We start from the raw sequence: 27527 nt of genomic DNA, 5'->3' as shown, positions 1-27527 counted from the left end.
TGCTGTAAACAACGTGATCACGCCCTGCTTTGCCTCGTGGCATCTGCTATAAAATAAAGACACGACTTGTGGGAGCCGGCCCTGTCTCCTCATCAGGGAGCAGTGTCCCACTGAGACCCAGCTTTCATTCTCTTGTCTGTCTTTTCTCAATCCTTTCACCCCCCAATCAGGGTCACTGAACCAGGCTGAGCTGGTATGGCACATAAGGCACCCTGGGGCTGAGTATGCCATGGCCGTGCCAGCTCCCCACATTAAAGTGCATATGTTTTGATGTTTTGAGTGGCCTGCAACTCTATGTCATCTGGGGTGAATGCCCGAGTGTGACCTCCGGCCAGAGGTGAATCATAAGAGAAAAAGAAAGGAGAGCATTCCTGTGTGACAGCTCAGGTCATCGAAGAAAGCTCTTTGGGGGAATGGCAGGCCCCGGAGGCAAGAAGTTATGAGATGCCCACAGGCTACGGACGGAGAAAGTGAAAAGCCAGAGAAAGGTGCATTGCTTGCATCTAGGGCCCTTCACCGGCGGCCACAGGAGCGAGGGGAGTCTCAGAAAAACCCACAGATCAAGGCCTGTGAGAGGAGAGAATGGTCCCCCCCCCCCCCCACCTCCTGCTTGCCCTGGCCTGTGAGGTGGGGAATAGAAATAAAGTGAAAAGAGACAAAAAGAGGCACTTGCCCCTTTCTCCACTGTGGAGATCTTCCTGTTTGCGGCAGATCTGAGCGGGGGCAAGAAAAAGCCCTTAACTTCAAAGTCTTGATTATTAAATGGTCCTGGATGTTTTTGTTGTAGAATTGAAACTGTTTGCGGTTCATCTTAAGGCCTTTTTTTATCTGTGGTCCAGAGAAATCAAGGCTCTCCTGAAATAAACCACCAGGAGCAGAGAACCAGCCTCCCCAAATACTTAGAGTGGGAGACAGAGAGGAAAGTGCTTTAGGATGAATCCCATGATTGGGGGGGTGGGGGGGCAGCGTTTGTCCAAAGTAGTGGTCACACCAGGGCAAAATGTGTGAGTGTTTCCCAGGGAGAATGAGGAGCAGGTTTTCGGTCACCTGCTTGGTAACCCAGCATGAGTCTGGCTGTTTTTGAGATGTGATTGTGTATATCCCCTGGAACTTCAGCCAAACTGCCACTTTCATGTCTCATGTTAACTGTAAGCCTTACTCTTTCCATTTGCCGATCACTTCATCACTTAAAATGTTTGGCAACGTGTGCACACTGATTTTCCGTCTTAGAAAAATTGGATGAACATCCATGGTTACGCTTATGTGGTTTGGTTTGGTTTTACGATTAAGCTACACATCCACGGAATTCCCAGTAAAGGAGTGTCTGGTTTTCACAGATTTTGATGAAATCCTGCTTTATGTTTTATGTTTAGTTTATAGAAGCGGACCTAAGGCAGAAACTGGAGCACGCCAAAGAAATTACCGAAGACGCCAAAGGGACCTTGAAAGATTTCAGGGCTCAGAGCACACAAGTGGAGAAATTTATTAACGACATAACAACCTGGCTGGCGAAACTAGAAGAGTCCCTGGTGAACTGCGCCCAAACTGAGACTTGTGAAGGGCTGAAGAGAGTAAAGGTAGGTAACCAGCCCTCATTAACTGGTTACACTTCAGTGGGAATATTAGTTCTCCTGCTTTGTGGTGGTTAGACTCGAGCCCTAACCGCTGCTCTCAATCTCCCGTATTAACACAAGACTCAGCAAAGTGCATAATGGGTAAAGAACTGAAAGCAAGATGAATAATCTGAAACAGAAAGCACGCATTGCTGTAGGGCCTGCTCACAGGCTACTATTTATTATTGTTATTATTATTATTAATTATTATTATTAAGGGGGTGACATCTATAGAAGTGTTTGAATGTCCAGGAATTTTCAAACTTGAATGCCAAACAGTTTTTCCTCACTTATTATTTTTATTGGTCAGTATGACTGCTTTTATCTAGACAGAGATATATTTTTTCATTGCGAAAACATCTCACTTTTATGTCAGTATGTTTATTTTCATAGATGGCATTTCTGATCAACTCTCTATCAAGCTTATGAGTTGAGTTGAGTTTTCAACAAAAAATGATATGTTCTTTTTCAGCATATTATTGTTTTGATATTCTTGAGACTAAGGAAGTATATTTTTAAATTAACTACTTGTGTTTTTTTGTGGCCTGTGACCCATTGGCCCACTGAAGAATGTGAACTTAGGAGGGCGCTTGCATTTGTAGTTTCTAATCAACTGATAAAACCCAAGCTCATGGCTGGAATCCACAAGGATCAATTCAATTTGCTTAAAATGCTAGACTCTCACTCAGATCCTAGCGACCTCTCAACAGCTGTTTGCAGTTGTTCCCAAAAACTGGGCAACATTCTCCAAGAATCAACACAGAGAGATCACAAATATTCAAAAAACAATCCCACAAAAATGTATACATTACTGAGTGGATTTTGATAGCATCTGTTTCCAGAGAAAGCGCCATCATGGAATAGGTGGAATATTTCTCTTCCGTCTGATAACCATCCTCCATGGCACACTCTTATTCTCTAGGAAATGCAGAAAGAACTTCAAAGCCAGCAAAGCAACATCAGCTCCACCCAAGAAAACCTCAATAGCTTGTGCCGCAAGTACCACTCGGCGGAGCTGGAGCGCCTGGGCGGGGCAATGACGGGCCTGACCAAGAAACACGAGGCTGCCAGCCAGCTGTGCTCCAGGACACAGGCCAGCCTGCAGGATTCTCTGGAGAAACACTTCCATGGTGAGCTCCCACAGGCCTTTGCTTGAATAGTCTGTTTACAAGAAGGAATCCGGACCAAATGCTGTGTAGAAACTGCCAGCAAACGTTTGCAAAACTTTCCGGAAGAATAGCAAGTTAAATTCACTTGGGCATTGAGATTTGGGCAGTGGAAGTGTCATGCGTGTGCCCTCACCATAAGCAACATTCTCCCTTTCTCCTCAGGGAGGTAGGAGTCTGCCGTTTGATGATTCGGAATTGCATCTAGATTTTCCACATATAGCTCATGTGTGTGGAAATTACTTCCACTGCTATGAGGAAGTCATAGTCCACCTGGGTATTAGGAGAGAGCATGAAACAGCAGCAGCATGTAATTCAGGAACGTGCCCGTCCTATGGATGTGCCGGACTCAGTTTCCCACACGGCTGCCTGTGCTCTGATGTGGACACATAATGACAACGCTCAAGTCAGCTTGGTGGAAAGGGGAGAAGGTTTCTCCTTGTGCCACAAAAATGGCTTTAGGACCCCTAAAGTATTTCTCCCCTTGCACTCTTCCAGAGTCAGGCAATTAATTATTTCTTTACCAAAAACAAAAAGACATAAGGGGAAATCGGACATTGAAGGAAAGTGAATTTCTTTGCAGTCTTTTCTCTGAGATAATTTCTTGATTCTACTGGGAACAGTCATGGCTGTAGATCATGCTGTGTCGCATATGTCATATTCTAGATTATTATGATCTTCCTTCTGGAATGTTTTGTAAGGCACAATGCAATGGGCTGAAGGCCAGAATTAATTCATGGTAGCTCATTCAATGTTTTGGATGCATTTCTCATTCATGTTCTTTTCCAAAGAGTCCATGAAGGAATTCCAAGAATGGTTTTCTGGAATAAAAGCAGCAGCAAAAAAATCATCAGACAGAACTGGTGACAGCAAAGTTCTAGAGGCGAAGCTTCACGACCTTCAGGTACGAACACTGGTGTTGCCTTTTCTTCTTCCCCAAACTACACTCAAGTGCGATCGGGTCAGACCTACATCACCTCTCTCCCCAAATCTTTTAATCGTATTCAAAGGTTTCTAGTTCCTTACCAGAATTAGATTTCTTGAGTGATAAGGAGATAAGCAAAATGAAAAGTAAGCTGAAAAATCAAGTTAGAGCTGTAGAATTTCTAGATCCCCTTCCCCTCTCTTTTAGCCTATTGACTATTTGGAATTCACTCTAAACTAAACCTAATTTTAATTTTTATAGCAGTAGAAGCATAAACAGTGATAGCTATTTCACGTTACTATCATGGAGGAGTTTTAAAAAGAAGACACCACTGACATCATGTGTGCTTTTTAACAACCTGTGGTCTAAATTTGAAACTTAGAAATATTCAAATCAAAGTAATAGATATTATAGATTGTATAGGTTTTGCTCACTAGGAAAAAATGTATGAATTCAGGAACGAGAAGGCCATTGTGAAGCAGAGTTAAAAAATAATTGATGCAAGACTAGATTCATACTGAGTTTTGGCTTTGTTTTTTAAGTGGCGAATCTGAGCAAAGCATGGTATTAAGTATTGTAAAACTAATTTTTAAAAAATTAATGGAAACATGCGGATTTTGTGGCCTAATGGGTGATGACAATTATGTGGATAACTCATTCGCTGTCAGAATAGGAAGAGTGTCATCATACAGGAAGCTAGTTTCGCAGAAGGCAGGGTGACTGCAGATGTGGAATTGTCCCCTTTAAGGCCTGAGATGCAGTGAAACTCCACAGAGAAAAGTCTGGAACTCAGAGACGAGGCAGGACTAGCACAGCAGTTCTGGGTTCTTTTGCTCTGCCGAAGCCAATGACCATGCATATGGCCTTCCAAAGAAGAGGTGCACGCCGAACCAAGAAGGGAACGCATGTCAGGATATGGTGTGCAGGGCGGGTCAGAGGAGGAGGAGGGATAGAGGCAGTTAACCAGTTAGAAGACATCACACTAACCATGAGGAGGTGGAGCCTGCACTAGGTTGGGATGGTGAGAAAGGGGAGAGACTGAGGACAAGACCTTGGTAAGAACATCCTCCTTCCCAGGTCGGCATTGTTCCCAGTGGGTCCTCAGTGGTTCCAATGCCTGGCTGGCCCGTCCTCAGGGATGAGCCTCAATTATATCCAGTTGCCAACATCATTCTTACTCCAGCCTTGTCAACGGCTGTCTTCCTTTGGCCCCTGTTTTTCTGCTCTTGCTCTACTAGCTCAGCTCAGAGTTGTAATTAGTGCTCCCATGCACCAGGGTCTCTGAACGATAGCAAATGTTTTATATCACTTTTATTTCCTGAAACAGACCATTTTAGACTCGGTCGGTGATGGGCAGCGCAAGCTTGATGCTGTGACTCAGGAAGGACAAACATTGTATGCACATTTGCCTAAACAAATGGTCAGTAGCATTCAGGAGCAGATTACCAAGGCAAATGAGGAGTTTCAAGCTTTTCTGAGACAATGCCTCAAAGACAAGCAGGCTCTTCAAGACTGCGCTCTGGAACTTGGAAGGTAGGTTGTTTCCATACAGGTAGATTTCATCCTGTACAGAATGTCTTCAGGGACTTAGAGAAAAAAAACCATTGAGAATAAACAAATCTTTGAAATTGTGAGTTTAAATGTAAAGCTTTGACCTTAATTATAGATTCATTCTGGGACAGTAACTGACTGCTCGAACTATGATGGAATCACATGGTTTGATTTTCTACACAGAAAATAAAGGAATTATACTCACTAGTAACTGTGAATGACATGAATTCATACATTTTTTGGTCTGTTTGACTAACTCAAGATATTAGAGCTTTGGCATCCAGGTTTTATATTATCCAAGTCTTTTTCTTGAGCCTACTTCTGCTGGGTTGGAGTCATGGCAGAAACACCTACTGTATTTATGTGAGTCAAGAGTCCAATCAGGAAGCTATGTCAACGTGGGTGAATATAGAATAAAAAAAGCGGGGGGGGACCTTGTTACTAGGGAGGAAACGATGTCAGTATAATCAAAATGCCTTTCTGGTAGTGGAGTAATTTGCCTGACTCTTATCCAGGTTTCTCAGAGAATTTACACTGTCTTCAAAATTGAGAGCCCTTGGGCTCTTGTGCCATATTTCAAATCCCATAAGATACAGACATAGAGAGGACTTCCCCTTTTTCTCATCGGGCTTCCGCAGCCTCCCTTATCCATTGACCCCAATTCAGGGTCTCTACTAAAACCCAAAAAGTCAAGTGCATGTTGCAGGGGAATGTAGTCTTGCTGGTAATTACCACCTATGATTACCAGGTAATCAATTCAGCTTGATAAGGTGATTCATTTCTGCCTGTATTGCAAGAGAAATTTCCATAATTTTCATTTTGTTACTGAATAAGCAATCATTTGAATGGGCTTATTGTTGAGTTTTCTTCTACTTGAAAAATCATGAAAACATGATTGATGTAGACATTGTGACCTCAGCTATTAGAATGCATTTATTATAATGATAACCTAAGAATTTCTCTATGGTGTTTTTCTTTTCTTTAGCTTTGAGGACCAGCACAGAAAACTGAATTTATGGATCCATGAAATGAATGAGAGGTTAAGCTCAGAAAACTCAGGAGAGAGTAAACAGCACATTCCTGAGAAGAAAAATGAAGTTCATAGGGTTGAAATGTTTCTGGGTGAACTCCTGGCTGCCAGGTATGGTGCAGAAATGGAATTGGTCCTTTCCCCACCAAGGACTGAGTGTTTGTCTGGTTGTTTGGTTATTTGGTGTGCTTGGCAGCGGGTTGGTTGGTTTGTTGGTTGGTTTGTGGTTGTGCTTGTTTTCATCCCTGAGTATCTAGAATACAAATGAGCGTGCAGTGTTTTCTCCCTGGAGAGAGCATAGGGATGGAGGTAAGGGGCTGGTCTACATCTTTGTTCCACCTCCCTTCGCTCAACAAATTGGATAGAACACTCACTTCCTGTATTTTTTTATATTAGCCTTTAGCATTGTGATGATAATGACATTTTCTTCTCAGAGATTATTGTAAGATATAAGGTGATTAAAAGATACTATTCATTTACAAGAAGAATGCTATAGATCCCAATTTCCATATGTTCTTTATACACGTCAGCCTCCGGTCCCATTTTTAATTCACCTCATTCTCACAAAATTCTTTGTAAAACAAGAGGGGTGTGGTCATTCAGTCTGGCTGTCTTGGAGGCTCCCCTTCTCCATTACAGCATTTGCTTCTGCATTGCTTTCTAACTGAGCAAATGATTCTGGCTCCTTTCCCAGGCCAGGTTCTCTGGCCTGACTTTCAGGATGTTGCACCCTAAATTCATGCTTCAGTCCTGGCATTTTCAGTTGCTTCATTGAAATTCTACCTTTGGAAAGGTTAGTGCAATTTGATCCAAAACTCTTTAACTACTTCCTAAAGAGTAGATACAATCATCTGTGAAGCAATAGAGGCTAGCACCAGCCTGCTTCATCAGAAAAATTAGCAGCAGTGATCAACGAAGTGAAAACTGCCTAATTCAGATTAGACCCATTCCCTGTTTCCACCCAGTCCTCTTTTTGGTCAAACATGCTGAGTGTTCCTAGTCTTGAAAAAAAAAAACCATACAAACAAGTGCACAATAGAACCCATACTAACAACTACTGCTGGTGTGCTCATTTAATAACTATTCTAAAATTTCCCTGGGATGCTCTGGTCCCACCTCTTAGCAGTTACCAAGGGATGAACACTTTGTTGACTCTGTGTACTCCAGTCCTCTACAGTGAGTTCCTCAAGGCCAGGGACCATCAGGTCTTTATCATCTGTAGATTGCCATAGTCTAGTATAATGTCAGAAAAATCCTATAGAATAAAAGCCTAATATGTTAAGTGCCTGGTCATCCAGTTGGCCATTCAACCAATCCAAGTGTAATAGGCTAATGATATGTTAGGGCTGTTCAACCGCTCATTATGACATGCACTGACCACCAGGGGGCAGACAGTCGACCTGTCGACCAGTTGCTATGATATGCACTGATCACCAGGGGGCAGATGCTCTGACCAGTAGGTTAGTTTGCTGCTGGGGTCTAGTCGATTGGGACTGAGCGAGATAGGCCAGACATGCCCTGGAGCCCTCCCGCAGTCTCGCCCTGGCTGGCCAACCTCCCGTGTCCCTCCCTGCCACGATCAGCCACTGGTGGGGTCCCTCGGCCTGGCCTGTACCCTTTTGCGATCCGGGACCTCTCAGGGGATGTCAGAGAGCTGGTTTCAGCTCAATCCCACAGGCCAGGCCAAGGGACCCACTGGTGCACGAATATGTGCACCAGGCCTCTAGTAGAATATATTGCTGAATTAACAGAATAATAGTATCATTCTAAATATATAAATTTCTGCAAGGTACAGTGCACTTTTTGTGCTTTAAAATCTTGACTCTTGTCTAGATACAATATAACCTACTTCTCTCCTCCTTCCATATTATTCTTGATCTGATAGTCCATGATCAGAGCTAAGAGTCCTTAGTATATTGGTTCCCAGTTTCTTTCTAACTGGCTACTCTGTACACTCCCCATGAGGGTCACTCAGGTGCTCATCTGGGTCACCTGACTCCTCTCACCTGCTTGTCATTTGCTCCTCCCAGCCCCCTGTTGTTGTTTTTAATCATAATATTTCTAGTACACACATTTTGGAGGGATGCCCTCCATTTTTTTAAAGTACCCTAAACTTGAGACTCATTGAATTTTTATCATCCATTTACCAATTCTTCTTGAAATATCGAGTGGTATCTATTCTCTTGAATTATTATTTAACTCACATCATTGCTTACACCACCTTCTTGTCTCATCAAACAGATTACCAGAATAAAAATATGTACTTTAGAGTAGATATACTATTGTATAAGTCACATATATCTCACAGAGACCCATAAGGATGCTATTTACATAATAGCTGCTAAGTAAAATAAAAGAGGCATCATAGGAGATACATTATGTAGCCTTTTTCCACTACTCGCAATAGTTTGTGTTCAGACAACTGCTCTCCCCCTCCTGGTTTCCCAGGCATCTCCTGAGAACAGTGCTGATCTGAATTCAGAACCGGTCAAACAGGATGAAGCCGACCAGCCACAGGTGGTTACACTTTCCCTGGGGCTAATTTACATAACTCCAAGCTGGGATGAGCAGGGCACCTGAGGTACAAGAAAGACACCCTTAAGCACTCATAAAATGGCCTTTTGAAAGAATCATGCCTTTTTTTTCTTCTTCTTCTTTTTTTCTTTTTTTTCATTTTATCTCTGCCAAACATTGCACTGGTGCTGGGACATGAAATGATTGTAATAGCCCTGGCTTCTAGAAGGAAAGCCTGTGGATTGAGACACACAAGGTGTGTAGGAGGCTGCAGAAGGTGCCCAGAGGAGGAGACCTGCCCTCCTCACCCTCTCCACCCTCTCCACTCTCTCCACCCGCCTCACCCTCTCCACACTCCCCACCCTGTCCTCAGTTATCATGATGCTTGCCCGGGATTCGATGCCTGCCCTGAGCTGTGAAAGGGGCGGGTAGACCAGGAGCAGAGGAAAGCAGAAGGGCTCTCACAGAGGAGCCTCCGTGTATGTATAGCAGAGGGTTGGGGGCATTTCGGCAAGCTGCTCGGGGTTAGAGCATTCAGTAGGAGTGGAGAGATGCCGGGTGGCCTGGAGGGGCAGGCCAGGCCTTTTCTGAAGTGAATTCCTCGGCATACACTGGGCTTGGACCTAGGTACTGCATGGGTTCAGTCAGGTCCCCGGATGTGAATTAACTACCTTTGGAGAAACCATAGGAGAAGCAGGTGGCCAGGGCAGTCTCCAGACTCTTCATTTTACTTTATTTTTTAAAATAGTTTTATTGATTTCAGAGAGGAAGAGAAAGGGAGAGAGAGAAACATCAATGAAGAGAGAGAATCATGGATCGGCTGCCTCCTGCACACCTGCTACTGGGGGTCAAGGCCACAACCCGGGCCTGTGCACTGACAGGAATCAAACCGTGACCTCCTGGTTCATTGGTTGATGCTCAACCACCGTCCCCACCCTCATAGGTCAGCCTGGCAAGGCTCTTTGTTTAAAGGCGTGGCAGCTGTGAGCTGTTGTCTGTGGAGCGCTCCAACATCAACAAGCCTTTGTGGCTCCCCGGTGCTGGGAGAGTCCAGCTGATTCTGTTTTCTGTTGTCTTTAGAGAGTCTCTGGACAAGCTCTCGCAGCGCGGGCAGCTGCTCAGCGAGGAAGGCCACGGCGCCGGGAAGGAAGGGCGCCTGTGCTCCCAGCTGCTCACCAGCTACCAGGGCCTGGTCGGGATGACCAAGGAGAAGCTGCGCCGCTGCCAGGCGGCCCTGCAGGAGCACGAGGCCCTGGAGGAGGCCCTGCAGAGCATGTGGGCCTGGGTGAAGGGCGTGCAAGACAAGCTGGCCTGCGCAGACAGCACCGTGGGAAGCAAGGACACCCTGGAAAAACGGCTGTCACAGATACAGGTACACCCCTGTGCCCCAGGACTGGTGCGATTAGACCCCCAAATGGTTGAGTCGGGTCCCAATCACGCTGTGAGCCATTTTATTTTTTTAATATATTTTATTGATTTTTCACAGAGAGGAAGGGAGAGAGATAGAGAGTTAGAAACATCGATGAGAGAGAAACATCGATCAGCTGCCTCCTGCACATCTCCCGCTGGGGATGTGCCCGCAACCGAGGTACATGCCCTTGACCGGAATCAAACCTGGGCCCCTTGAGTCCGCAGGCCGATGCTCTATCCACTGAGCCAAACCGGTTTCGGCGTGAGCCATTTTCTAAATGAGGATTAGGTGAGCGAAATGGGGAACTTGGGCAAAAAGGACTTGGAGGGGATGATTTTCCCTCTTTGTAAAGGAAAGGAATATGTTTGTTTTAATAGCTCTAATATATATATATATTTAATTTTGTTTAGTAAAAATTCAGCAAACATTATGAAATAAATACCTAGTTTACTCCAAGCACTATGCAAGTTGCTGGGCATGTGAAGATAAAAATGAGTCCTGCAGGAGTTCAAGTCAGTGGCAGGGACCAACTGCAAATGTTACAGGCCGTGCAACATGTATGTGGGGCCGTGATTGAAGGCAGCGGGGGTGGGAAAAGCACAAAGGAGACCACCGCCCAGCCTGCAGCCAGTGAAGGTGACCTTGAAAGACAGGAATTAGTCAGGCTTTGAAGGTAGGGGACTGTTAGGCTTTTAACAAGCGTGTTTTCGTTTTCAAAATAATTCCTTTTTACTCTGAAACTAAGTTTCCCAGTAAAGTTACAATGCTTAGGCAAGTAGTCCAAAGTTTTCCAAGAATTCAAACTGGAGTTAATCTTTACTCCCAGATTCTCGGGTTGCTAATATTTAATTAAAGTTTTATATTGCGGTAGAGTCCAGACATTGTTGTTGTTTTGTTTTCATATTTTATTTATTGTTAACACTGTTACAGATGTTCCCCATTTTCCCCTCTTTTGCTCCCTTCCATCCAACCCCCACCTTCACCACATCATTGTCTGTGTCCATGGGTTATGCATATAAGATTATATGTGGGTTTTTTTTTTAAATGTATTTTATTGATATTTTACAGAGAGGAAGGGAGAGGGATAGAGAGTTAGAAACATCAATGAGAGAGAAACATTGATCAGTATCCACTGAGCCAAACTGGTCAGGGCAGAATATATGTTTTTTAATTAATCGCTTCTAGTTCCTTTCCCCACCCCCCAACCCCCCATTCCCCTTCCCCTCTGAGATCTGTCAGTCTGTTCCAGGTATCCATGCCCCTGGTCCTGTTTTGTTCATCAGTTTATTTTGTTCGTTGCCTTTTCTTTTCTTTGTTTTTAAATCTTTATTGTTGAAAGCATTGCATAGGTCCCCTTTTCTCTTTAAGGTGAGTAAGGTATTCCCTACCTTGCTTCTCAGGGAAACGATTGTTTTTAAAACTATCAGAAGCCTTTACTATTTCTGCTGACGTGCATTCCCTCTTCTTCCTAGGACATCCTCCTGATGAAAGGGGAAGGGGAAGTCAAGCTGAATATGGCCATTGGCAAAGGGGAACAGGCCTTGAGAAGTAGCAACAAAGAAGGTCAGAAGGTGATTCAGACCCAGCTACAGACCCTCACAGACGTGTGGGCCAACGTCATGAGCTCCTCCGTCCACGCTCAGAGGTACAGCGTCCAGTGCAAGTGCTTAATTGCCTAAACAAATCCCAGGAGCTTAGTGAAATGAGGGAGCGGTGCCACGCCTCCTGCAGTAGAGTGACCACGCATGTGATCTTAGCTAGCTGTATGCTTGCCTGTCTTCATCTAAACCAGTGATAGCGAACTTATGACACGCGTGTCAGAGGTGACACGCGAACTCATTTTTTGGTTGATTTTTCTTTGTTAAATGGCATTTAAATATATAAATAAATATCAAAAATGTAAGTCTTTGTTTTACTATGGTTGCAAATATCAAAAAATTTCTATATGTGACACGGCACCAGAGTTAAGTTAGGGTTTTTCAAAATGCTGACACGCCGAGCTCAAACGGTTCGCCATCACTGGCCTAAACTGTATTTTCTGTAATATCAAAGACTGGTTTTGTTTGCTTGCTGTGTGTGTGTGTGTGTGTGTGTGTGTGTGTGTATAATATTTACATCTCCCATAATATGTCAATGGAATTTGGCACACAACTTGAACTCTGTAAAATAGACCCTTTTAATTCATCAAAGCAAGGTTATGTGGTTTTGAATAACTTTAATATCTTTTCACTTTTTAAAGAAACATAAGGGAAATTAAGTCATGGGCAACTGTGGAGCTTAAGTATAAATCTTTTTCTCAACCCCAGGTAATATCACCCCCGTTGGGGTTGTGGACCTATGGGGGGAGGGTGTTTGATGGTCACAGGGATGGAGCATCCCTGGCATTCAGTGACTGAGCCCAGGAGAGCTGGTGCCCTCCAATGCGTGGGACATTCTTACACAAGCAACAGTCAGCCCACCCGCCCAGGGTGCCTGCAGAGCTCTGTTGAGTAGCACTGCCCAGGGGCTGCTGAGAAAATAGAGAAGATGCTGGTCATTACAATAGGCGATGTTGTTGCTGTTGTATTTATGAGGAAGATTTTCACCTTCCTCCTTCCCTCAGGGGATCCACAAGTAATCTGGCTGGCTTGTTGGACAAATGATTGTCAGTCAGAATTATATTAAAATACATCCAGGAGCCGTATTCTGATGATGATATATACTATTAGATCACCAAAGAATGTGTGTTCACTATGATCAAAATAAACAGACAAGTAAAAGATTAAAATTCATAAAACAAAATAAAAATATTTGCCATCACCCTGTACAATGTAAAAGTGGACCATGGTTTCAATTAAAATGTGAGAGGTTGTGTTTTTGTTTTAGTTTGTTTTTTTTCTTTAATATGGAGCATTTGTTGTAACTCCCAAAGTCTATAGAATTTTGAATCTTAGTAATAGCTCAAAGTGGTCAGTAAAGAAAAAAACTTCAGATCCCAGGATTCTGTTTTTTATAGAGTAGATCAAACTTCCCAATGCTTGCCAATAAGCTAGCTTTGTAAAAGTGAACAGGAATAAGGGTGAATATTTTTCAGATGTTAGAATAAAATGTTAAATACAAAAAGTAGATTCAAATCTTTGATTCTTTGCTTTTAGCAAGAAATTAAATTTGACAACTACATATTGAGCAATAGCAATGTTCAAATGACAGTGGGTAACTACAGAGTTTATTTTGTTTTGTGGTTATTTTTTCCTGTGCTAAAAGAATAAAACAGAACAAAGTACTTTTTACCCTCTATGTGCTATGAGGCCAGGGTAGGGTACATTCCAGAAAATTCTGACTCATATAGTGTTGCTAAGATGTTGTGAGACTGTAGAAGAAGGCAGGGCCCAGGGTGGCTTCTGGGGAGGTGAGATTGATTTGGAAACTCAATTGGAAAGGATAAGAATGTTGGCATGTATGGTGAGGTTTATACTGATGAAAAATAAACAATCTGAGCCCTGGTTGGTGTGGCTTAGCTGGTTGGGCGTCATCCCATGCACCGAAAGGTCACTGGTTCTATTCCCAGTCAGGTCACATGACCAGGTTGCAGGCTCAATCCCCAGTAGGTGGTGTGCAGGAGGCAGCCAATCCATGTTTCTCTTTCACATCAATGTTTCTCCTCTCTCTCCCTTCCCTTCCTCTCTCTAAAATCAATAAAAACATTTTTTAAAATAAACAAACAGTTTAAGCAAATGCTGCAAGTACATTTCCTATAGATATGACTCCAAGATTATAGGATTTTATGCAAGGGAGATTGGGAGAGGTCACTGAAGATGAGTTTAGAATAGTTTTAGAGCTGAATACTTTAAAAATCAGGATGCCAGCCTGGAGAGCCTTTTACTTGACTGTCTGACGAGCTATTTGGTTGGCTATTACATTTGTGATTACATTTCTTATATTATAAATGTATTTAGCCTTCATTCCTTCATCCATTCAACACTAAACATTGTGCATCTATATCCGTACGTGAAAATCAATCTAATGATATTATGTAACCAGGAATATTACCCTAAATTTTAAATTCCAATCAATAAATAATTGCCATCTGATTTTAATGAAATAAACTGAGTCCAGGATATATATTAACTAAAATTTGCTCAGCCAGCATGGCTCAGTGGTGGGGCATTGACCTATGAACCAGGAGTTCATGGTTCAGCTACTGGTTGGGGCACATGCCCAGGTTGTGGGCACAATCCCCAGTAGGGGGCATGCAGGAGGCAGCCAATCAATGATTCACTCTCATCATTGATGTTTCTATCTCTCTCTCCTTCTCTCTTTCTCTCTAAAATCAATAAAATAAAAATAAAATTGAATTGATACCCCAGTGCTGATATTTAACAACACAATTCATAAATTTGCCTATTTATTAAGACAATTAGCATTTGGAAGACAAATCTCCAGATGCATATATGAGTACAACATCTTACTTACATTTTGACATGGATTCACTTTGTTTGAAGAAACTGTGCAGTCGGTCAGAAAAATAGTGTTTCTCCCTGCCCTTAGAAGCAGTGCCCTCACCACCTATAGTAGTGCTCAGCAAGACAGCTTACATCAAGCATGTCAAACTCGCAGCCCGCGGGCCACATGCCTCGTTGATTTGGCCTGTGTTAGCCTTTGAGTTTGACATGCTTGGCTTACCTGGATGCCATGCCTTCGTAGTTGGTTTCCAGTAGAGCTGTCAAGATAACTTATTTTTCTAATAACGTTAATCCCAGCACTTTAGAGGCTGTGATTAGCCAATGGAATGACTACCTGGAGTGGAAAAGCCAGTTGGAGCAGTGGATGGAATCCGTAGACCAAAAATTGGAGCATCCCTTGAAACCGCAGCCAGGTCTGAAAGAGAAGTTTTGCCTCCTGGACCACTTCCAGTGCATCGTCTCGGAGGGGGAGGATCAGGCCGCAGCCCTGCACCGCCTCACTGCCAGGTCCAGGGAGCTCTACCAGAAGACTGAGGATGCGTCCTTCACGGAGACAGCCCAAGAGGAGCTGAAAACACAGTTTAATGATATAATGACCGTTGCCAAGGTTAGTGCTTTATATTGAAGGAAAAACTTCAGGGTCAGGTAAAGAATAGCTTATGGGTTACCTTATTGGGGAATTTGCTGCTCTAAAAACTATTTGTACATTTTTCCTTTCTGCAATCTTGGGCTTATTTTTTATTCATAGTTTTATGATTTTTCTCCACTTAGAATGTTAGTCAACCCATTTTTTTTCTTTTTTTTTTTTGCAAAATTGTTGAGCTTCAAATATCATTGTTTAAAAGTTCTTTACAAAAAGCCAACAAATGTCATTTCTTTAATAATAGGAAGTGTTATTATAATAATTATTATTAAGTGAATAATTAGTGAGGGATGTTAGTCAACATTCATTAAGCATAGATTTTTATGCAAAGCTAGACATAAGTAAAATTATAGGAAAATTGGTTTTATCCTCAAAGTCTTTTAGTCTAATTGAGATTTGATATTTTCATTTTAAGATATAAAACACAGAGAAAATTCAAGATTAAGAATGAAGTCCTGGATGGTTTTTCTCAGTGGTTAGAACACCAAAAGATTGCTGGCTTGATTTCCAGTCAAGGGCACATACCTTGGTTGCAGGCTCAATCTCTAACCCCGTGGGGGAGGCAACCAATAGATGTGTCTCTCTCACATTGGCCTATCTATCTATCTATTTATCTATCTATCTCAATCTCTCTCTCTCCCCGCCCCCACCTTCCTCCATCTGTTCCACTCTCTCTAAAAATCAATAGAAAATTATCCTTAGATGAGGATTTAAAAAGAATAAGAACATCTTCTGAGATCATTAAGAGACCGTTATCAGACTTTTCTTGTCTGATTTCATATCATCTGTAGTGACTGCTGCTGAGTCGCCTCTGCTTGTTTCCTAGGAGAAAATGCGGAGCGCGGAGGAGATGGTGAAGGACCACCTCCTGTATGTGGATGCCGTGCAGGAGTTCACAGACTGGCTCCACTCGGCCAAGGAGGAGCTTCACCGCTGGTCGGACCCGTCTGGAGACTCATCCGCCACCCAGAAAAAGTTGTCTAAAATTAAGGTCAGAAAGTGGACCGATACCGTAACTTCTCTCTCTCATTGGTGCTGGAGCCTGACATGCCTGTGACAAAAATCCTCTCCCACCACTCAGAGAACTAGAGATCTCTGTGTATTTTTGGTTCTTTCTAGTGGCTTGAATAATACATGGCGATGACTTGCTCCCTGTGGAAAACAGTAGATTTTAATCTAAAAATTAAGCAATGATGAAATCCTGAATGGTTACGTTTTAGATGAGGAATCAATAGTGTAACTGTGGTCAGGAGTTTAGGACTCAAATTGTGTTCTTTTGTTTGTTTGTGTTTTTAATAATTCTTTATTGTTGAAAGAATTATATATGTCCCCCTTCTTCCCGCATTGGTCCACTCCACCCCACCCCTGTCTCCCCTCACCCCCACCCCTGCTCCCAGCCCCAGGCCTCCAGCACCCTATTGTCTGTGTCCATATATGCATTCAAGGTCTTTGGTTGATCACTTTCCACCCTCCCAGCCTCCCCCACCTTCCCTCTGCGATTCCGCACTCAAATTGTGTTCTAATGTATAGAGATCAGAACATAAAAATCATAAATGCAATAGATGATAACAGTAATAACTATATTTTGAAGATTTACTTTGAAAGGCTTATCTTTTTTAAATCATATAGAATGTTTTAAATGTGATAATTACGTAAGGGCACTTTTTAAGTTTCTATTATCTGTGTGATCCTTTAAAATACTTCTTTGGCACATTTCTCAGTAATGTTTTAATTCACTCATCCATCCTCCAATTGTAAGCTACCGCCTTGTGAAAGAAGGTGAAAATGGGGTAGGGACCCTGAGCAGAGCACAGTCCTGCTTCAATCCTTGTTCACTTATCTGTCAGTTTAGGAAGTGATTTTAACCCGTGTGCTGCAAGAATTTTAAAACAGGCAACACCTGACTATGTAGTCCGGCACTGACCTCTTTTCCTAAGGTTGTCAAATAATGAAGTGACAATAGCCAACACAATAGCCATCCAGTGGGAATGATTCAAAATTATATCTATTTTCTTGTCCGATTGGCAAAAAAAATCAATATAGTTTTTGGTGTGCCGCCGCATGTTAGTAATGAGTTTATGTGTGCCATGAGATGCCAAAGGTTGAAAATCGCTGGTTTGGGAGGAAATACGGATTTGCTTATTTCTAGGAGCAGTGCACTGTGGGCCAACGCAGTGTCACACATTCAAACAATGCCTGACTTCAGGGTCCCTGCTTCGTCTGTTTCAGGCCGTTTCGGATTCCACAGCTTCTTTTGCCAGAAGCCCTGGTGCTCAGGGTGGGAATTCCCTGCTGTGACAGCGCGGGGGTGGGCGGGGGGCTGGGCTCTGGCTCCCGGTGGCACACTGGCTGAAACTCCCCAGCAGGACAGGGTGCCCCTCTGCACATATTTGGAAGCCTGCTGGGACGCGGCCTCCTCGGTTACCATGGTGATATTCCATTACAGGAGCTGATGGATTCCAGAGAGACCGGGGCCAGCCGCCTGAGCAGAGCGGAGTCCCTGGCTCCGGCCGTGAGGCAGCGCACAGCGGCCAGCGGGGGCGAGCTGCTGGACGCAGAGATGCAGGCCCTGCGCGCCGACTGGAAGCAGTGGGAAGACAGCGTGCTCCGGGCGCAGGGCAGCCTGGAGAGCCTGGCCAGCCAGATGGCCCTCTCGGAGCAGGCGTTCTCAGGCCAGGTGGCCGCCCTGGAGCAGGCCCTGGAGCAGCTCGGCACCCTTCTCGCAACGTGGGCTCAGCAGCTAGCCCTCCTGGAAGGCAAGAACACGGATCAGGAGATAGTGGAGAGCTGGGAGAAGGGGCGCGTAAGTTGGCTTCCTGTTTTCTGTTGATGGTTATGCTAGAAGTTTGGTTTGGTTCTCGTCGCTAAACAAACAAAACAACTGAGAACCTTCTTGCTAACTAAAAACACAACATTCAGACTTGGAAGAAGTAAGTGTTTCTAATTAAATCTGCAAACCAGATCTGTTTTCTTTTCTCCTAAGTCGAACTGTTCTACCTAGAAGGGTAGAGGAGAGAAGAAGTTATTATTTACCATTGAAAACAGTTACTGTGAGTGGAAACATTCTACTTTCATTATTCTGGTGCAAGAGTTTGTAATATCGCATTCAGCCATTCAGTCTGAAAAAAATGGCCTGTGGGTAGAGGCATAAATAGACGAAGAGTCATAGCTGCGCTCCTGCCAGTGAGTTCTTTCCAACAATTAAACGATTGAATTTATAGCTTTGAAAGACACATTTGGTAAGCCCCGAAAACACAACTAATAGTTTGCACCCTGATCAGCTCTCCTATGTGGAGTTTTGACAGCTGCGCTGGAATTAACGGTTCACAGAACTCCTATGTCATGCTCATGGGTTGCCTTCCGGACATTTTTTTTTTTTTTTTAACTAATGGCAGCTCTTTCAGAATGAGAGAAAGGGAAGCATAAAGGGGTAGTGAAGAAAGGGCAGAAGCTGGAGATCCCATCTCTTTCTTTACTGTTCAATGGCATCTTGGAAAGACTTTCTTTCGATATTGGCAGTTTAATAATGCTCTGAATCGCGGCTGTCCTTAAAAGGAAGTTTTGGTAAAGTAACCTTCTCTGTGGCTATTTATGTTATAAACATTTCAAAATAGCTCCAGCCAGTAGGGAACTCCCGTAGTATTTCCAACATTGTCTTGTTTTAAGTCAAGTATTTGAAACAAAGATAGCGTGCTGCAAAGGTTCCCTTTGTAATCATCTCTTTATGCTATTTTACTTATATGCTTATAGACTGTATTTTGTTCTGATGCCCTTCATGTCCTTTGGGGTTAAGCACGGAATAAAGTGTAGAAAGCAGTTCTGTAAAACAGGGACAAGGACCTTGGTGATTATGGCATGTGGTCAGTACCATTGACTCTGATATAAAAACATTTGTTAGGATGTTTTCGTTCTGTTTCCCTTCTTTTCCCTACCGTCAATATAAGTGAAATTTTAAAAAAGAAAGATTTGATGGTATTTAAATTATATGACTATTCTGAGCTATCATTATTTCTTTATATTGATTCTACTAGTAAAAATAATAGGTGAGGCCTGTGAAAAGGTAATGCAAAAGTAAATATAGGTTTTTAATGGTGCAAGCAATTCAAAGACAACAGTCTGGGCTTTGATCTGTTTTTAATATTTGGTTCTGAGGCGCTTGCTTTTGATGACAATACTACATTACCTCTAAATACTCAGATTTTCTCTTATTCTAATAATGTCGTTTTATCTAAAAATGGCGATGATAAAAAAAAGAAAGTGTAATTATGTGATGGGATAAAGGTGTTAGCTAATGTTGTGGTGGTTATCATTTTATTATATATAAATGTATTAAATCCCTACATTGTACACCTTACACTCACACAATATTATATGTCAATCACATCTCAATAAAGCTGGGGACAATAATTTTTTAAAAATGGAGGTAATACTCCCATTACAATGAAAGCCTAGGAAAGTTTTATAAAATAATGGATTTGCCAGGGTTCACACGGCTTTGTTTTGCTGTGAGGAAGGGCCTGTCATTGTTAGCAATCCTAATAATAATCATGTGCCGCCACGGGCCTTTGCTTTCTCTTCTGCAATGAAATGGTGACACTCAAGAAATCTTTTTAAAAATAAAAATGGATCATTATCTATAAACTATGTAAAATCATGGCACACAAAAATCTTGTTCACTGTGTTCCAGAACTCATCTCTCTTAATATCCACGGGCTAATTGTGTTGGAAATTTAGGAGTTTTCTTAACCTCCAAGGAAAAAATATTCATTCCAGGACTTAACTGAAACACAGGTGTATAACCTGATGTTTATATAATGAAAGAGTCTAATAATATGCTTTAATGTATGATCACATTACAGAAAAAATTTTAGTGGAAATTTTTGGTCAAAGCTTTTCGCTTTTGATAGCACCTAACGTGCAAGTGACTCGCGATATCTCTGGGTTTGTTATTTACCTCTCTAGTGCATGGTCAGTTTCTTTGGTTCTTATAATGCTCTTTCTTAAATAAAAGATTCAATATGATGTAAAATAGTAGTTACTAGTTTAGCATTGGGATTTTCAGAGAGAAACTTTCTAAGTATTACTTATGAATTTTGCAAATAAGAATATTTTAGATGCCTCTAGCCCAGTGATGGCGAACCTATGACACATGTGTCAGAGGTGACACGCGAACTCATTTTTTTGGTTGATTTTTCTTTGTTAAATGGCATTTAAATATATAAAATAAATATCAAAAATATAAGTCTTTGTTTTACTATGGTTGCAAATACCAAAAAATTTCTATATGTGACACGGCACCAGAGTTAAGTTAGGGTTTTTCAAAATGCTGACACGCCAAGCTCAAAAGGTTCGCCATCACTGCCCTAGCCTGACACTAAGCTAAATAAACAAGTTTAAAGCGAAGAGAACACCATCCCTTCTCTCAGAGCCACAGTCCAGGTGGAAAGGCCAACAAGTTCAAAACCATTAGAAACACTCGCTATGATGAGTGCCAGGGGGTGCTGTGTCCTCAGTGGGAGGTGGGAAGGAAGACAGAGGATCCTTAGGGGAAGAGTTATTTGAGCGGAGTCTTGAGGTCTGGTTACAAATGGACCAGATAGATGAGGTGGAGAAATGGCACCATTGTACAAAGTCACTGAGGAACGAGAAAGCACAGCAGAGAAAACTAGAGAACAGAATTCAAATTAAGGGGATACTGTGTCATTCTAGAAAGAAATAACAAAGATGTGAATGGGGGCTGTGAGAGTCAGGATGCAGAGGTAGCTGATGAAAAGAGCTCTCTAAGACCTGGAACAGGTGGAGTGAAGAGGGAACCAGGCAAGGCCATGGTGATGCTCACTTTCTGATTTAGATCAGTTGGAAGACAGAGGTTCCATTTATAGGATGAGGAGTGCAACACACACCTGGCGTGTTGAGAGGTGTGGTTTTCTACAATTCTAGGCCACCTCATGATAAAAATCTCTGGGAATAAAAATAGTAACATCTACAGCTCTCTGAGCAGTTACTCATCTTTGTGTCCCTCATCTTTGTCATTAGTATTCACCTTGGTGATACCATTATCCACACACTCCTATTTAAATATTTGGGAGTCATTTACCTGCTAATTTTACTTATAAAGCACGTATCAAGGTGCCAGAATTTGTGCATTTGACACTCAGGATGTCATTTGCTCAGTGTGACAATCCTCTGTGTAGCCATGGACCATGGCCTTGATTTCAGAAGTGTGCTTGTCAAGTCCCAAGACTTTGTTTTGGATAGATAGTCACAGAACTGGATTATTCACGTGCCTCTCCCACCCGTTCGATTGTGAGCTCTTCAAATATGGTACAAGAATCGTACCTTTGGGTCATGTTGGGGGTCCCAGAATTCTGCAAAATGATTGGCACATGGCAGACATTTAGTAAATATTTGATGATTATAATGAATGAAACTATGAAATGATTCACTTGCAACTTAAATCAGACCTGTGGATTATGAGAATTTCTTAATGTGAAAGTTAATGTTATGTATTAGACAACATTAATTGTTGTGCACAAGCACCAAAATAAGTGTTGCTTTGCTTTGAAATGATTTCTTTTTGCCAATTAAACAATATGAATATCCACTGACCTCCTAGTCAGATTGTTTTTAAGCAACTTAGACTGGTTCACTTTTCTTTTCCCATCCCACTTTATGTTATTCTTTGATCACTTGATCATTTGACTTCTTGGCAGCATTTCATCCCAGAATGCCTACCTATGGCTAGAAAAGGACATGCAACCAGCCATGTGGTATCACTTGCCATGGGGGATCCTGAAACTAGGCCTCATTTCTTTACTGCATCTATATGTTGCTTCTTCCCTCGCTAATAATTTATAGTGTGATTTATGCATTTACAGTATGAAGATGTGGAAATTACCTCATTTAAATGCTTACCCCTCTGTCTTGTTATTTCTAATAGGAGATACTGGATGCTCTACAAAAAGCAGAGCCTAAGACAGAGGATCTCAAGTCTCAGCTGAATGAACTTTGTCGATTTTCCAAAGACCTGAGTCCATACAGTGGAAAAGTTTCTGCCTTGATTAAAGAATATAATTGGTGAGCATGAACCTTATTGGTATTTAAAATGTTTTAACACAAATAAGAAACTAGAGGTTTATATATTTTAAGGTGTGATTTCAATATTAATAAAAATTAATCATTAAATCCGTTACTAAATAACATGAATGCATACTCCAAAAATTGTTTATTCTGTCAAACATTAATTTCCTTTATCATTTTTTCCCTCCTATTAAATGCTTCCAATCATGGGTTTAGTCTATGTCTGCAAGCATCCAAGGGCTGTCAGAATAAAGAACAGATTTTGCAGCAAAGATTCCGAAGAGCCTTCAAGGATTTCCAGCAGTGGTTGGTGAATGCAAAAATCACTACCGCCAAATGTTTTGATATACCTCAAAATATTAGTGAAGTTCAAACAAGTCTTCAGAAAATACAGGTGAGAATGTTATTAATTCTAATAATGAAGCTTAAGTGGATTAAAAATGTGTCTCTTGACTGTTTTAGAAGCATATTAAAGTTTTGCTTAAGAAACTCAAATTTCAAATAAATCCCTGCTTAAAATGATTGTGTGCAAGAAGAGAAATTAGTCCACTTATATAAATGCATGCTATTTTATATATATTAATAGGGATTTAGGAAATAATGAAAGCTCTTTCTATGTGACAAGCATTGTGCCTGAGTACTCTAAGCCGATTTTTAAATTTAATTTCCACAGTAGACACATCAGGTACAAAAGGTTATTATTCCCAACGTTCAGATATGGTAAAAGAGTCAGTTGGGTAATATATACGATAAAAATTGTTTATTCCTTCTCTGTGATTTTATTGAGAAAGAAATAGAAAATCAATGTATTTTAAAGCTGAGAGCATTTTATTATGTCTACTCTTACATTTTTCTTTATAGGAGTTTTCATCAGAAAGTGAGAATGGACAGCACAAGCTAAATGTGATGCTATCTAAAGGGGAACTTTTGAGTTCTCTGCTGACCAAAGAGAAAGCTAATGGTATCCAGGAGAAAATTGCAAATGCAAAAGAGGATTGGAAAAATTTTCATTCAAATCTTCACCAAAAGGAATCTATCCTAGAGGTATAATATAACCAACTACTTGGACACATTCTGTGTTATTTGTTGGTAGTGATGGTGTTAGTTAAACCACACTCTCAACATATCCAAGTACCCTTGTCAATGATTTTGCTCATCTCTCACTGAACATAAATGAATGACTAGATAACACTTAGAAGCAGCTCAATGCTAGAAGTGTGAGCCTCACTGAGGAATTAAGTAGCTTCTTGCATAGTAGGGGCTATTAACCTAGACTGTAGGAACAACCAGTTTTAATTTTAAACATATCACTTAATCTTTCATTTGAAATCCCTTAATTTTGGGAGTTGTTCTAGGAGAATGAACAGAAATATCTCTGTAAGGCTACCAAATGCTATGGATGAGAAGGCATGTTATAACTAATGCAAGTATCAAGTACGTAGTAGATTTTAGGAGTTAACTATGAAAAGCAACAATATTCATACAATTTCATTTTATCTAGGTACAATATAAATTGAATGTATTATAATCATAACATAATTACTAACACAATGCAATTATTTTTTTATGAAGCAGTCTGTTTTATGTACCAACTCTCCTCTTAGAAGAAAATTTAGAGACATGGAGAATATTATTTTTTCCTTTTTAAACAACACTGCCTGGCAAAGGGTGGCTAGTCTTTCATGGCAGACATCCTCCATTTAATAGGGAATGATAATCATTTTGCAGTGCCTAGAAATTTACTCTCAACTCTGTAGGGATTTGTTAATGCAATGTGGTCTGAGCTCTGTTGCTGTGGAGGGTAGTACATCTGCCATTGACCGATTATCTACTTCAAGTGATGCCCAGTTGATGGATAGGTCAGGAATAGTCTGTTTTCCTTCCTTCCATGTTTCCTTCCTTCCTTCCTTCCTTCCTTCCTTCCTTCCTTCCTTCCTTCCTTCCTTTTAGTAAAACACATAATATTGCCTATTATGTTCCAGACCCTATGTTAGGAATACAAAAGGGTTATTTTTTCCCTCTTCTCAGAGAACTCACTTTCTAGAGAAGGGAACAGTACATGAACAGATGACTGCAATATAATGCAGGCATGCTCAGCATATGATAGTCACTGAAGAAGATGCAATTAACTCTATTTGGAGAAGTTGAGGAAGTTTCCAGAGAGGTGAAATCTTAACTGAACCTTGAAGGCTAAACATTCTTTGAATTTGGCAAGGCAGGTGTGCACTTCAGGTAGAAGGACTTGAATGTACGGGTTCGGGGAGTGATGAGTGCCACCTATGAATGGGACTTTGAGAAGTTCCATCCACATGGGGTTTTAGGGGAAAAGCAACAAAGCTAAGACTGGTGATGCAGATTAGGGCCAAATAGTGACATTTTTGTATACTAAGCAAATTGATCTTGAGTCTTGACCAGGTCTGAATAATTAGGGAAAATTCATTTAAAAAAAAAAAAAAGTAGGTCCATAAAAAGCTCTTAAAGCAGTGGTTCTCAACCCTGGCTGCACATTAGAATCACCTGGGAATCTTTTTAAAATCCCGATTTCTGGGCCTCACCCTCCAGAAATTCTGTTTCTTTGTTATGGGGTGAGGCCACAACATCAGTAACAAAGAAACAGAATTTCTGGAGGTTAAGGCCCAGAAATCAGGATTTTAAAAAGATTCCCAGGTGATTCTAATGTGCAGCCAGGGTTGAGAACCACTGTCTTAAAGGATATTCAAAAGTCACACAGGTGTCCTGGCCGGTATGGCTCAGTAGTTGAGCATCGACCTATGAACCATGAGGTCACTTTTCGATTCCCAGTGGTCCCCGTCCTGTGCGCATGCTCCCCGTCCTGTGCGCATGCTCCCCGTCCTGTGCGCATGCTCCCCGTCCTGTGCGCATGCTCCCCGTCCTGTGCGCATGCTCCCCGTCCTGTGCGCATGCTCCCCGTCCTGTGCGCATGCTCCCCGTCCTGTGCGCATGCTCCCCGTCCTGTGCGCATGCTCCCCGTCCTGTGCGCATGCTCCCCGTCCTGTGCGCATGCTCCCCGTCCTGTGCGCATGCTCCCCGTCCTGTGCGCATGCTCCCCGTCCTGTGCGCATGCTCCCCGTCCTGTGCGCATGCTCCCCGTCCTGTGCGCATGCTCCCCGTCCTGTGCGCATGCTCCCCGTCCTGTGCGCATGCTCCCCGTCCTGTGCACATCCCTGTGTCCAGGTGCCCGCGAGCCCCCGGAACTCCATGACGCTGTCTGAGACCGCGCGTCCCCGTGCCCTGTTTCTGGCAGGTGGTGCGTTGCCCAGCTGCCCCTGGAGGTGGACCTGTCTGTGTTTGCAGCCTGTGCTGTGTCCAGCCCGGAAACAGTCACGCCTCCAGGGCACCCCTATTGCTCGCCAGTGTGTGTTGATGTCCGTGCTCTTGGGGCCAGAGCTCCCCCCGTCGGCGATGTGCTGTCCCCCAGCCTCTTACTAGTAACTTGCTTGTGCTTTTCAGTCTGTCCTTGAGGAAATAAACTGCTACGCGCCTCAGCTCCACAGGCTAAAAGAGAAAGCGCAGCAGCTGTGGGAAGGACAAGCTGCCAGCAAGAGCTTTATGCACAGAGTGTCGCAGCTGTCCGCTCAGTACCTAGCGCTAAGCAATGTGACAAAGGTAATGCCCCATGTGCCGTGTGTGAGTGTGGGCCAGGCCACCAGCTGGAGTCTCCAGAGGTGGGGGGTGGGGGGTGGGCAGGGTGCAAGCCCAGGTCAGGAGTAAGGCCTGTGAGTCTACCCCCCGCCTTGCAGTCCGAGTCTCCTATTTGTGCTGCTTCACCTCCGTGTGGGTGTCCAAACAGAGCAGGGAGGGTCCAAGACGTGCAGAGACTTCCCGGTCTCCACAGCGCACAGCATATTCCCTTTCTACTGACTTGGCACCTTCGCTGGCATTTGTTTGAAAACCCAGTGCATCGACATGAGGCAACATTCAGTTTGGGGCCTAAGGAAACTTGGATCAAATTACTTTAGAAAAACAAGAACTCAAAGCAGTTTAAATTTTGTAGACTAAATAAAATGAGTTCGGGATCCTTTTTTTAAGTCTGTCTAAATTTTTTATCTTCATTACATAGTACTCAAGGATGTGCTGATTGAGATTTTCAATTCAATCAACAGAGCAGAGCTCAAAACGGGCATTGATTTCTTTAACTGATTAAATTTCTTTTCTAACAGCCTAGAAAGGCATACATGGGACCCCAGTATGATCTTGCTTAGAGCGTCCAGCGGGCAAGAAGCAGACCAGTCTTGAACTTGGTGGGGCAAGCCTACTCAAAGCTTTGTGTGCTTTGTGACATTTGTTCCCTGTATTTGTCTTTTGCATTTCAGGTCTTAGAATGTAGGGATCCTGCTGTAAGTTAGTCTTTTCTTTAATTTGGCTTCCCCCCATTTTAATGTGGACTCACTCTGGTCTGCTAATTTAGATCCTCAATAAAACATCATTGACACAGTCACACTAATATAGACTTGGAGTAAATAGACTATGTTTACACAAACGCTTTTCCTATGAATAAGTTACTCCTTTTGTCTTTAGAAAATCTGGCACACATCTAAAGTTAGAATTCATTAAGGACATCTTTCAATTCCTTTGTATTTATTTAGATACCAAATATCAATAGATGTCTGAATGAGGTAAAAGCTGAAGTTTATATTCACAGTAACCAAACTTGGTTAAAAGCACAGTAACCAAACGTCACTGTGTTGGATATGACTTGTAATCGTCTGAATGAGGTAAAAGCTGAAGTTTATATTCATAAACGTCACTGTGTTGGATATGACTTGTAATTAATGAACAAAATCATATTTATGTCCCCAACTTTTAAAATTTCAATTTTAGATAATTATTTTTTTTTTAGAACTCTTGCTAACAATGTAGGTCATGTGGTATCAGCGGACCCAAATGTGATTATGTGAAAGCTAGAAACCACTTTGATTGGTCTCCCAGATGAGGCAATAGGAAGAAATTGTTCTGATTCTGTTTGGAAAAAAAATCACAATTGTCATCAAGAAGAATAGCAACTAAGTTTAGGGACAGTAAATGGTAATTTTTCTGCTTTTGACCCAATGATTCTCACATCTTTACTATTTAGAAAGAGTTCACACATCTCTCAGATTAATGCAGATTGGCATCCTATCCGTGCAGGGTA

At 42.2% G+C, this 27527-nt stretch overlaps 1 protein-coding gene across 1 annotated transcript in view; it reads left to right on the top strand.

Annotated features, from left to right (window-relative positions):
* LOC102762121 (nesprin-1-like) overlaps positions 1-27527 on the top strand; it is a 254153-nt gene that overhangs the window by 165865 nt on the left and 60761 nt on the right. The window contains exons 45-58 of the mRNA XM_015570483.1: positions 1374-1577; positions 2536-2743; positions 3571-3683; positions 5032-5237; positions 6241-6396; positions 9880-10171; positions 11683-11855; positions 14950-15259; positions 16122-16286; positions 17742-18098; positions 22236-22372; positions 22592-22769; positions 23237-23422; positions 25841-26002. Of these exons, the coding sequence (XP_015425969.1) occupies positions 1374-1577; positions 2536-2743; positions 3571-3683; positions 5032-5237; positions 6241-6396; positions 9880-10171; positions 11683-11855; positions 14950-15259; positions 16122-16286; positions 17742-18098; positions 22236-22372; positions 22592-22769; positions 23237-23422; positions 25841-26002 (2847 nt within the window). The remainder of the gene's footprint in view (positions 1-1373; positions 1578-2535; positions 2744-3570; positions 3684-5031; positions 5238-6240; positions 6397-9879; positions 10172-11682; positions 11856-14949; positions 15260-16121; positions 16287-17741; positions 18099-22235; positions 22373-22591; positions 22770-23236; positions 23423-25840; positions 26003-27527) is intronic.

Source organism: Myotis davidii, unplaced genomic scaffold, assembly GCF_000327345.1.
Source record: "Myotis davidii unplaced genomic scaffold, ASM32734v1 scaffold1427, whole genome shotgun sequence".
Taxonomy (NCBI): Eukaryota; Metazoa; Chordata; class Mammalia; order Chiroptera; family Vespertilionidae; genus Myotis; species Myotis davidii.
Note: the sequence above shows the minus strand (reverse complement) of the source record. Positions and strands in the feature narration are given on the sequence as shown.